This window comes from Nanorana parkeri, unplaced genomic scaffold (genome assembly GCF_000935625.1).
Source record: "Nanorana parkeri isolate BGI_ZX_2015 unplaced genomic scaffold, ASM93562v1 scaffold100, whole genome shotgun sequence".
Lineage (NCBI taxonomy): Eukaryota > Metazoa > Chordata > Amphibia > Anura > Dicroglossidae > Nanorana > Nanorana parkeri.
In genome coordinates this window covers 319,251-331,557 of record NW_017306368.1, presented here as the reverse complement: position 1 = coordinate 331,557, position 12,307 = coordinate 319,251, and the positions used below count along the sequence as shown (strand labels likewise).

The window sequence follows — 12,307 nt, the reverse complement described above, 5'->3', positions numbered from 1 at the left end:
ATATATATACTGCAGAGATGCTAAACACATGATATATATGCTTTGTCTGGTCTATGGGCTTTCAGTCTACCTGTAATGTCAGGTGTTAAAGGCTCATCCACAGTTTCCACCAATGGTATGACAGAGGACTGTTGTAAAGAGTCATCAGAGTCTCCGGCTGAAGCACCAGCTTCCTCTCCCATGGCTCCTTCATCCAGGGCTTCAGCTGCAGTAGGGGCCAACAACTCTCCTGCCAAACAAATTACCGCAATAGAATTTAGTAGCTGTAGCAACTAAAGTATTTGTGATATCTGCTCACACAGTGGACATTTGGAAATTCCACGTCAAATCAAATATTTCTGACCATTTAAAAAAATAATATACGTATATACACACACGCACGCCAATTAGCAGGGAAGCTTTCACCAAGTGACGAGGGAGCACAAAGCCGGCTTTCTGGCCGATCAGGAAGCCAGGGGGGCGGCTAATGACTCGCCAGCTTCCCGACCAATCAGGAAGATGGTCGGTGAGTCATAAGCCAGCTTCATGCTCCCTGGTGTCATGCTCTCAAGTTCCAGTAACGGGCTAGGCATCTGGAGCATTTGGGTGAGTACGAGTACTCGGTATATATATGTGTAGACATATACACACAAAACCAAACTCCATAAAAGTTGGGACGCTGTGTAAAATCTACATAAAACAAAATGCATAGAAAATAGAAAACATATTAAATGTTTAAACTGAAAAAAAATTACCATGTTAAGAAAAAAATATGGTAATTTTGAAATTGATGGCAGCAACACATCTCCAAAAAATTGTGACAGGGCAACAAAAAGCTGGCAAAGTGGAACTAACAAGAAAGAGCTGGAAGAACATTTTGCAACCAATATCATCAGTGCTCAGTCATAAAAGCCTGCATCCGATGGTATTGTGGGGGCATTATTGCATATGGAATTGGCAGGATGCACATCTGGAAAGGCACCAATGCTGAAATAAATATCCAGGTTTTAGAGCAGCATATCCTCCCATCTAGACAACGTCTTTTTAAGGGAAGGCCTTATTTCAGCAGGGCACACTGCATCTATGACAACAGCTTGGCTTCATAGTAGAAGAGTCCGGGTGCATTACTGGCCTGCCTGCAGTCCAGACCTTTCACCAATTGAATATATATTTGGCGCATCATGAAATGAAAAAAAAACGGCAAAGACCCAGGACTGTTGGGCAGTTAGAATCCTACATCAGGCAAGAATGGGACAACATTCCTCTTCCAAAACTCCAGCAACAGGTCTCAGTTTGCAGACGTTTGCAGAGTGTTGTTAAAAGAGGGGATGCTACATGCCCTGTCCAAATTGTTCTGGATGTGTTGCTGCCATCAATTTTAAAGTTACCTTATTTTTTTCTTAAAATGGTAAGTTTTGATATGTTTTACATTTTCTATTGTGAATAAAATATGGGTTTGAGATTTGCAAATCAATGCATTCTGTTTTGATGTAGATTTTACGTAGCATCCCAAATATTTTGGAAGTGTGTGTATATTTTTTTTACCTGTTCAACCATGTAGCTGCATTGCAAAACAGAAGCATGAAGAAAAAAAAAAAAATCAGTTATGAAACTAATACTGTACCTGCCAAAATATCCTGGAGCATGCAGGTCAGAGAGTACTGTGCCCAGGCGCCACCCCAAGAGATGTCTCCTCTATTGAAGTCGGTACCAACCAGCAATAACAAAAGCCTTTCCAACTGCTGATCATTCACTACTTCACACAAATGTATGGTGGGGCGGGTAGCATTGGCGATTCTAGCAAGCACCTAGAAAGTTGCAATGAGGGCATGAGTTCACGAGATGGCATTTTTGAAAGAAAAAGTATAAAAATGTTGAACATTTCAGTGGCTTTTATTCTAAGGTCACCAACGCTGAGCAGAACAAAGATACAATTACTGCAGTCTCATTTCACAAGTTTTAAGACCCCGAAGGCTGAAAAGAACTAAAATGTTAAAGAGGTTTTACTCTTTCAAAGATCTATTTATATTTTTACACATTTCACTACTTTTTTCAAAAAATGTTTTACGTTTTTATTTTATTTATTTAACTCAAGCAGTCATCGTAAATGAATATCACTATTACTGATTGATAATCTAATTATTTTTTGGTTATCATAAGGCTGCTTTAAAATTAAGAACAGCCAATAATAACCTTAGAGGCACTGATCCTGCAGCATTTCAGGATCAGATGTCACCAAGGACTTCCGATTGCTCCCACAAAGATCAGAAGCCTGCAACAATTGATTCAGCAAAAGAAACATGTAGCTAATTTTTATATTGCGCAAACTTTAGGAAAAAACAAAGCCGGTATACACTTTGGGATTTCCCAATCCCAATCTATACCAGCTGTCAGAGTGATGGCAAAACTGTAAATACCTCTCAGTTAAACAGCAGATTCCTGAAAGGGATCGGGTGTCTGAAAACCGGGTTTCATTAAAGGATGATTCTCAGCGATTACCAACATGACAGAGCCCCAAATAGCTGATCACGTAGAGTGTACATGAGTGGTCATTTGGGCACTTAGTAGTGGGGACGTACAGTGTATGTCTCCCGTCACTAAAGGGTTAAGCAGCAGAGCAAGAGAGCTAAGACTCAGTGAAGGGCTGAAAAGGGGTGTGTCATGTAAACAGCAGAGAGCTATGGCTTATCAGTGCAGAGATGGGAAGTGGCGTGTCATGTAAAGAGTAGAGCAGGAGAGAGCTTTGGCTCATCAGTGAAGTGCTAGGAAGGGGTGCGTCAAGTATGCTGTAGAGTCGGAGAGAGCTCACCAGTGAAGGGCTGGGAGGAGGCATGTCACATAAACAGACACTGGAAGATACAGGGAGCTGAGCCTTAGCTGTGATACATGCAAGAGACCAACAAATTGACCACACCAGTACAGATGAGCTTCCGTGCTTAGTGTGGACAGTTTGAACAAGGAAGAAAGGCAGGATCAAACTGGTACTGTGAACACACTACATGGAAAATAGTAAAAGGTAGAATGTAATAGACACTGCACAGTTAAAGGAACAGATAATGAAAAAAAAAATATTTTAAAGGTTAGTCACTTTAAGGTAGATACAAACCCAATCACTAAAATCTCATGTAAGCCAAACATGTCAATGTAATCAACATTATGAAAACTGCAGATTTCATTAAAAGAATACCTGGTGATCCTGCAACAAAGGCCCTTGTTGATTAGGCATTTCCTGATATAGGGAGGCAATTGTTTTACAATTCTGCTCCTGTATAGTCACCCTGTCACATGCACCTTGATGGAGGCTACCATTGCCAACACCTAGGCAAATTGCACAGGCATGTCCCTATTTTTACCATTACTGCACTGATAGCAAACAAAAACCCATGGCAATTGTCCACAATACACAGTGCATCAGCAAACTAAAATGTCATCCAGTTAGTGTTAGACCTACTTTGATACATTTATATGGCTTGCTGTTTTGTAAGGTGTTGGGATAACAAAGTAAGACTAGTCTGTATTTAAGGGCCCTGTTATTTTAATGCTGAAATCTGTAATTGCTTGATGACTTGTATTTGTGAATTTTATTATGCCTCACGCTATAAATAATTCAGACACATTTAAGTGTATACACTGAAAAGAAAGACTTATGTTTTTAAAGGCTTTCAAATTAAGGGCAGTGTTTAAAAATCATTAACGGCAATAAAATGTAAGCACAAGAGTGAATAACTTGAAGAACTCCAGGCACAAATTATATTAACCCTGGCAATGGGGCCACCCCTACACTACAAGGGTTAAGTGTTCGTTTTTATCTAGGTTCAAAAAGAAAAAAAAAAGTTATACTTACCGGCTGGCTCTTAAACAGGTCCTTCCAACCTCTCTCCCCCTCTGGTGCAGCAGACCAAGGTCCCAGAGTCATCACGTTCTCTACAAAGTGTATAGGTCATGAGGATGCTGAGGGACATACCATCACTGCAGTGCAAGAGGAGACAGGCTGGAGGGAGCACTGTGACAACCAGTTAATAGCAAAATAGGAAACATCCTAAAAAACAAAACAAAAAAAACTGTGCTAATACCTTGCAGACAAACAGAAGTAAGTCAGCATGACAAGTGAAGTCCATAGACAGGAGGAAGAGTGCCAGCTTCTGTACAACAGAAATACAGCGCTCATGTGCCAAGGTGAAAGGTAGAGGTTCGATTTCGGGGCTCTCTTTTGTTGCAGATACTTCAGTGTCTTGAGCAGATCGGGGCCATTCTGCAGTGCGACGCAGACGTATCAAATCTTTAAAGTGCTGTTGAAGTAAAAAATGGAAAACTGAACAATGCTCATCATATAATAATGCCAAAAAGAAAACGATAAAACCCTTTAAAACTACTAGAAGTTATTAAAAGATACCCAGCTGCTACTATAAGACCTTGATTGTTATTTAGTTTAAGGATGGTTGCCAGTGGGCACATTTGGGACACCCTCTGAATGAGCAGCATATTGGAAACTACAAGGTGCACATATATGAAACAATACAGGCCAGATATGGACAGACTACAGGATATAATACCATGAGCTAACTCAAATACTCCGTGTTGCAAAGAATGACAAAACTGGTGAATAAAAGGACACTTTTAACCTCCCTGGTGGTCTGATTATGTCAGTATTGTTTTCTATTTTTCACTTTTGAATTTCCCGCCGGTTCCGCCCCCCTGCGACGCCGTCGCTCGCAGGGAAGGAACCCGGATGCCGGCATCGGCCAGAGGACACAGTGGGGCTCGTAGGGACAAGGTAAGTGACGCTACAGTGTAATCCCTAGTGTGGCTCGAGGTTACCGCTTTGGTACTGAAAATTAACCCCGAGCCACACGCGGGATTACCGCCAGGGAGGTTAAAGAAGCTTGTTTTTGGGGGGGCTGAAACTGTCAGTATATTCAGTTTTAGGTTTAACCACTTCAGGGCCACAATACGTCTATAGACGACGGCCCGCAGAAGTGCTTAAAACAAGAACATGGATGCTGCCATTTTTAACAGCCAGTGACAGCTGTAATGTACAAGCGATCCGGCGTCTATACAGCCGCCATATCGTTTGTACTGTGTGGCGTCCTTCCCCCTCCCCTCGGGGCCACCGTCAGTTTCCCCAGGCAAAGCCCGGGGCCGGCTCTCCACGCAACGATCGGAGCGGATCTCTCCTCCGATCACTGGACCCAGACGTGATGTGTATTACATCACTTCTGGTGTCACTTATTTACATTCTCCGGCTCTTAGAGCCAGGAGAAGAAGCTGGGGAAGCAGATCTCTGCTTCCTCAGCTTCTTTGGGGTCCCTGGGTAACATTAGGTGTCTGAAAGACACCTGATGTCTCCATAAAGAGGACCTGTCACACCCTATTTGCTATTGCATAGGGGGCTTGCTAGCCCCCTATGTTATAGCAATAAGGTTTGTGTAAAAAAAAATGAAAATAAAAATAAAAAAATGCATGCAAAAAAGTTTTTTTTTTTGTCAAGTGCCCTGCCCCCCACATGCACACCAACTTGCAAGAATGAGAATTGCGTTACACGTTACATATTGCTGTGAATGTCGGAGTGAAAACAATAATTCTAGAGCCATTAATCACCATTAGCACTAAACCGAATACAGCTCTGCGTTGTCAGCATATAGTGGGATATATGCTGAGTCTTGGGTCACAGAAGGACATTAGTAAATGTCCTCCTGTGATCCTAAAGAGAACTACGGCCAAAAAAGCCTTGGCCATAGTTCTTTTAACCCTTGCAGTGCTGTGGTAGCTCTACTGCAAGGGTTAATAAAATACATTTCCCCAGAGTTCTCTTTTAAGCCACACATGACAAAGAAAACTTTCAAAATCCCCCATTGTTCAAACCGTGGTCTATTAACTCTTTACCTTAGAAGTGGCTTGTTTAAGTTTTGCCTGTTCCACCAAAAGCTTGTAAGATGATCCCTTGTTGCTCTGTATTTTCTCCTTTTCAATCTGTTCTACTAACGCCTTCTGTTTTGCCTTCAGTAGGTTGAGTTGCTAGTGGAAATGTTAATTTATTAAATGAAATAAATAACTCACATCTGTATCATCTAGTACAAATATCATTACTCCAAATCAGCAATAAGCAATCAGACAATGCTTAATAAGACACTTTTAAATGAGGTGGTTAAAGAAAATAACAAAATCGCAGGTAGTTTTTAGATTTATGTGGTGTGAGGAATTCTCAATGACCCATAAGTAGTAATCAGTGAAAATGTGCATGTATATGGAATTGAAAGCAGATTCTCCATTTCACACTAATTGTAGGGAGAGAATGGTTGCTGAGGGCTTTCTATTACAGAGCCATAAACAAGAGAATAAAGAGACAAAACAAAAAAGACACTATAGCACAGCATTTTGGTAAGAAAACAATTAGAGAATACACACTACATAATAAACAGTTATCCACACAAGGGATCTTTTTTGCCCCAGTGCTAGCAAGCTGAACAGGACAAACATGTCAGAATACGGTACTACTCACCTCTGTCCTGTGTACAAAGATCCTTATTTTGCTTTCTGAACTTAAACTACTGAGGCCAGGCTATGGACATTCAGAACTATGAACAATTAACTATGGCCCAACCTTTATTTTGCCTTAGTTCTCTTTAGGGTCATAGGAGGACATATACTAATGTCCTCCTTTGACGCAAAACTCAGCATATAGCGAGCAATAGCGGACAGCGAAGAGCCGTGCTGCAGCCCAGACAGATCGTGACAATATTGTCGGGATCCACCATGCTGCCTGATTTGACAACTAGCTCTGCTTCTTTAGAGCCAGAGTCAGCTGTGCCCGCCATCTCTCCCATCTGTTCCTCCAGTCAGCGGCGGAGGAATAGAGAGGGGGAGGCGAGAGTGCCTGTGGGGAGCAGTGACCGACAGCCGCCGCACTCTGCAGGGAGGAAATCAGGAACTCGGCAATCAGTGGTATGTGATCGCTCAGTTCCCGACCAATAGTGCCGACATGTGACGGCTTGTGTCACACGTCGGCGCCAATTATGGGGATAAGTGTATTTCACTCTCCCTATAATTCTCCTTTAAGCTCTCACTGACCTCGGTAATCATAGCCACTGTTAAGCAATTCATCCTCATAATTTACAGAAGCAGTGAAGTCGATCACATTAGAACTTGGGGCTTTTTTTTCTCCCCTATGTACACTGGTGCTATATGTTTACATTAGAGATTAAAAGGCTAACAGGCTAACCAGTCTGTGAAAGGGGGGAAATGAGCCACAGGAGAAAAAGTCAAAGTAAAATCGAAAAATTTAAAATGCAAACTCAGAAGATTAATTGCTCCACAATGGCAACAGCTACTGATGTAAATGAGGGTTTAATTTAAAGTTTATACACTAAGCTTTTTCAATATTTGAATGTCCATAACCTGGCCACAGTTGGACTTTAAACATTCCAATGTAAGAAAACGAACATATATTTGTTTAATAGTAAATCATGTTTGTTAAAGATTTTAAGACTTAAATAGCATATCCTTACATTCAGCTTTTTGGAAATGACCTTATAAATTCTCGATTTTTGCACCACAGATTAATATATTCCACACCATACAGATTACCTGTTTGTGGTGAACCAGCTGTTTTCTGATCTTCCTGGAGTATAGCCTATCCAAACTGCTGCTTCCCTTAGACGATCTATTTAGACTCTGTGTGTGCAGGTTGTTGTTAATGAAACTCCACTGGTTCCCTAAATGAATGAATATACAAAAAAGATATAACCTTTTGCTAATTACCCAATTTTAAAAACTTGAAGTCAACATGCTGCCCCACGTGTGCGTGTTAATTTGCAGGCAAATGGCGAGGCTGGTTTTAATTTTATTTTTTATCACTTATCAATTTCCTCTCCATCTTGAATGAATTTGCTGTGGTTCCAGGTCCCCTAAAAGAGACGGCGACCTCGGAGGGTACTACACAAGCAGACTGTTACAAGTGATCTTGGCGGCTATACAGCAACCCAGAGCACTTGCAGTGGAGCCCTTGCTGATGCACCCTGCTCCCCCCCAGCTTCTGCAATGAGAGGGGAAGAAAGCTAGCAGCAAGGACATTATGATCTCCCTACCTGCCTACCCCTCTCAGCCTCCAGTCTCTGGGAAGGCTGTTCTACCTTATTTGAAAATCGATTGATATCTGCCTCACTGGGTAGAACAGTGCAGGGTGGAACTTTGACTTATCTAGAGCCACAGCTCCCGATATTACTCTGCGGGCCGAAAGTGGTGAGATTGTGGTGGCAAACCTTGGCACTCCAGCTGTGCCAAAACCACAAATCCCAACATGCATCTGCCTCTGGGAGTTATGTCTGTGGCTGTCAGAGCCTTGCAATGCCTCATGGGACTTGTAGTTCCTAAACAGCTGGAGTGCCAAGGTTCGCCACCACTGCTCTAGGTATTCTTTGCTTACACACTACCACCATATTATGCTTAGTTTGAATTTGCTCAAGATTGTGTTAGGATTATTTTCAGGTCCCAGTCCTCCAGAGTGTGCCGAAATTGAGAAGGGTGTGGCCCCGCATTACCCCTCAAAGCTGTTGGATAATGACTGCAGTCATGGTTTGTGTATGCAGACAATGGCGGGTGCAAGTAGGCTGCAAAGAACAGGTCTTGATGATGCTGGATGTCGTGCAGCTAAGAAATAAGGAGGCCTCTACCTGACTTGCTACAGCTTCCAAAGCAAACTGTAAGAAGCTCATAGTATGCAGTAATATCAGACTAAGCGGTTTCAGTGCAGGAGAGGCGGTATAACTATCCAAAAATGAAGTTAAGGATGAAGTTCAGCTTTAAAAACAGTGAGCTGAAAAGGGCTCTTACCCTCGACACGCCTAAAGACAGGTAAATGTGGCTGTAGAGGTGATAAAAGATTGTCCAGCAGATTCAATAAACTTTCCAGGACTCCACTGTTACCAAGAGATCTTTGGCCTATGCAAGAAAGAAGCATGAAGACTCTGCAAACAGAATGCAAAAACAAAAGCAATTAGTTATTCATCTGCCGAGGATTTATTCAACAGCATTCTTTGAACATCTATTAAAGTATTATTTGCTATAGCCAATGAAAGAGTATGGCCATTCAAAACTGATATTTCACAGGTACACAATGGTGAACTGAAAAAAAACAAATTGAGATATCTCCAAGCAGTACACTGTATACTGTACATATCAGAAAGCTCAAAAGATAATGTAAAAGTAATTCTCACCGGTCCTGAGGAAAGATCAACAGCTGCTCTGAGTTGTATAGTTCTTGTAAAACATTGGAGAGAAACTGGCCCCACCATCTCTCCGCACCACACAGCTGCACCAAGAGCAGGCCAGTGTGCAGCCTTATCTTTGGTGTTCCACTTATACACAAGTGTTTAAACAGCTCTTCACACGCCTGAGCATGGAAAGTGTTCTGGAGGACTGCTGGTACAGAATGTCCTACAGAAAAAAAGGGAGTTTACAAGAATGTCATTTTAAATCAAATGCCAAACCCTGCATTTTAAAAACTACAGTATACGTTAATATACTGCATTACTCTCCTTTCATGTGGTTTAGAAATTGATATTAATTTGCAGCCATGTGATTGTTAGGGTACACAATTATTGTAATAGCCAAGTGGAATAAAACAAAGGACTTTACAGCTAACATTTCAAAGACAGACACAGCTTGGAAAAACGACACAACTTTAAGAGCTTTACAGTCTGTTTCCTATCAACAAAATGGTTGAAGAAACATTCCACCCAAATTAACCTCCACCGAAGGGCTGCTACCTATGATTTGTGAGGAATTGATCAAGATTGCTTTGAAGAAAAAAAAAGAATAGTTCTATATAATAAGCAAGTCTAAATGACGTGCTAAAATCTAAAAAAATTCACTCATTTACCCAGCTAACTTTTCTGCAATCCACTGCACACTGAGCTTCTTAACCTCTTCGTGACCAGAGACACTGTACGTCCCCGCCACTACGTGCCCAAATTACACTGAACATGAGCAGCTATTTGGGGCTCTGTAATGCTGGTTAACGCTGAGATTCAGCGTTTACGGTTCATTTAGGCTGGGTTCACACCTAGGACATATTGAATATGCGCGTTTGTCGCGCGGTTCGCGTCACGCATTTTTACAGCGATTCACAGGGAAAAAAACGCGCGACAAACACGCGTTTCCGTGGGCTACTTGGCTGTATCCTAATGGAAACGCGAGACCAAAACGCCCCAAAGAAGTACATGTACTTCTTTGGGCGTAGGCCGTTTTGTATCGCGTTCGGACGGGCGGAAATACGGCAAGGTGTGAACCAGACCCATTGAATACAATGGGATTTAGATGTTTGAGCGTTTTGTAGAGCGTTCGTCGAGCGTTGAACGCGCTACAAAATGTTCAGGTGTGAACCAGGCCTAATGGATGTCTCAGTATTGAGGCACAGGTTTAGCTACAGATTTCTATTCTGAAACAATGTTGCAGTCTTCTGATTGTTCTGGCAACAATCAGAAGCCTTTAGTGCAGGGCTGTCAAACTCAACAGCATCAGTGTCACTAAGATTATTATTGGCTGTTCCTAAGTTTGGAGCAGCCTAATAAGCAAAAATTAATTAAATCATCAAGCAGCCATATTGAGATTCATTCACAATGATTGCTTGATATAATTAAAAATAGATAAGTGTTAAAAATGTTTTAATTAGTGGAAAGCATAACAAATAAATTAAAAATGATCTATATTTAAATATAGATTTATGCGATCATAAAAATTAACTGGGCTGCAAATTTGTTTTTCACCCTAAGGGGTTCATTTTTTTTATTTAACCTCGTGTCAGCGATTTTCAAAGTATGTCACTGGTCACCAAGTGTGACACTTAGTGGTCACCTGGCATACAATGTCACTATTAGCTTTTAGAGGAAAAAATAAAATGTTAGCTTTTAGTTTTAGGTACAGAAAACTTTCTAAAATCCTAGGAATGCGAGGTGTTTCCAAATAAAAGGTCAAATAAATTTTAATGAATTTTTTTTAGCTGTGCTATTCTAAAAAAAATAAAAATAATAAATCAAAACTGGGGAAAAAGTGTTTTCTTTATGCGTTTTCCTCATTTATTTATATTTTATTTGTCCTAAGTGAGGCGTTAGGTACACATATATATATAGCCCTATCTGGCCTCTAAAAAAACAATATATAATATGTGTGTGTGCACTTTAGTAAGAAAGTATATCACTGCCGTGGAAGAATCACACAACAAAAAAATTTTAAAAAGTGGGTCGGTCATTAACGAACAGAAATTAAAAACAGGCTCAGTTATGAAGGGTTAAAGCCGAGCTGTAGTGTGCAACCTCCTTTTGGTATCAACAATCACATTCAAACATCCATGGCAGGCCTAAATCTGATTGGTTGTCATGATAAGTCTAAAAGGTGCCCATACACTGTCGATTCTAGCTCAAATTGCCCATCAAGCAGAGACCAATGTTGTTCCGATAATCGTGCGTTGGCAATACTAACTCCCCAAATTTCGATCGACAGAATAGATTTTAATTTGCGCATGTGCAATGTTCTTACTTCGAACCAAAACGCCACTAGTGACTAATCCATCGATTTTCGTACGATTTAAAAAAAGTTTTCCAGCCTGACCGATTGATGAATCTCGGTCAGAAGTACAGGAATTGTAATCGTTGACTTCCCATCAACTGTCTGATTATCGATCTAAAACACGTTGCAGAGTGTATGGGCCAGGGGTGTGGAATTCCTATCGCCCGACGCCCGGGACATGCAGTTTCGGGCGCCGGGTGAGTAGTTTTAAAGTACATTTAGCCCGACTCCGGACAAACAGAGCTGAATGTGCATTGTGGAGCCGCCGCCGCTCGTTTAATACAAGTGGTCTGATCCAGTCCAAGTCCAGTTGCCTTGACTTATTTTTTTACAGATATACCATGACCTGGATGAATGAGAACCTTCACAGACATATCACAATGCATATTTTTCTTTTACGTTAATCACAATGTAATGAGAGGGAATACTCCACAGTGGGCAAAAACGCACATAAATGCACGAAGGTGGACAGCAATGCCAGCAAACTAAGAAATTTGTGGTCCATGGAGTTCCCACAAAATACATGATTGAGTGATGAAAGTCTCAGGCCAGGTTCACACCATTTTCCGGACCAGATCTGGAATGCAGTGCATTGCATTTTGCCACGATTTTGCAGCATTCCACAACTTTTTTTTTGCATTAAAATGGCCTTTTCTGGTACAGCCCAGTGCATTTGCATGCATTCCAGGCCAGCGAAAAGGAGACTAGACTAGAGGTATTTTTTTTTTTTTTTTTGGGCTTGTTCAAAACAGACCACCCGGGTGGT

General features: G+C 41.3%; 1 protein-coding gene across 1 annotated transcript in view; it reads right to left on the bottom strand.

Annotated features, from left to right (window-relative positions):
* BIRC6 (baculoviral IAP repeat containing 6) overlaps positions 1-12,307 on the bottom strand; it is a 258,916-nt gene that overhangs the window by 150,645 nt on the left and 95,964 nt on the right. The window contains exons 32-39 of the mRNA XM_018552891.1: positions 9,192-9,411; positions 8,809-8,942; positions 7,972-8,011; positions 7,564-7,729; positions 5,863-5,994; positions 4,053-4,268; positions 1,604-1,787; positions 71-229 (exon numbers count right to left, since the gene is read on the bottom strand). Coding sequence (XP_018408393.1) covers positions 71-229; positions 1,604-1,787; positions 4,053-4,268; positions 5,863-5,994; positions 7,564-7,729; positions 7,972-8,011; positions 8,809-8,942; positions 9,192-9,411 — 1,251 coding nt within the window. The remainder of the gene's footprint in view (positions 1-70; positions 230-1,603; positions 1,788-4,052; positions 4,269-5,862; positions 5,995-7,563; positions 7,730-7,971; positions 8,012-8,808; positions 8,943-9,191; positions 9,412-12,307) is intronic.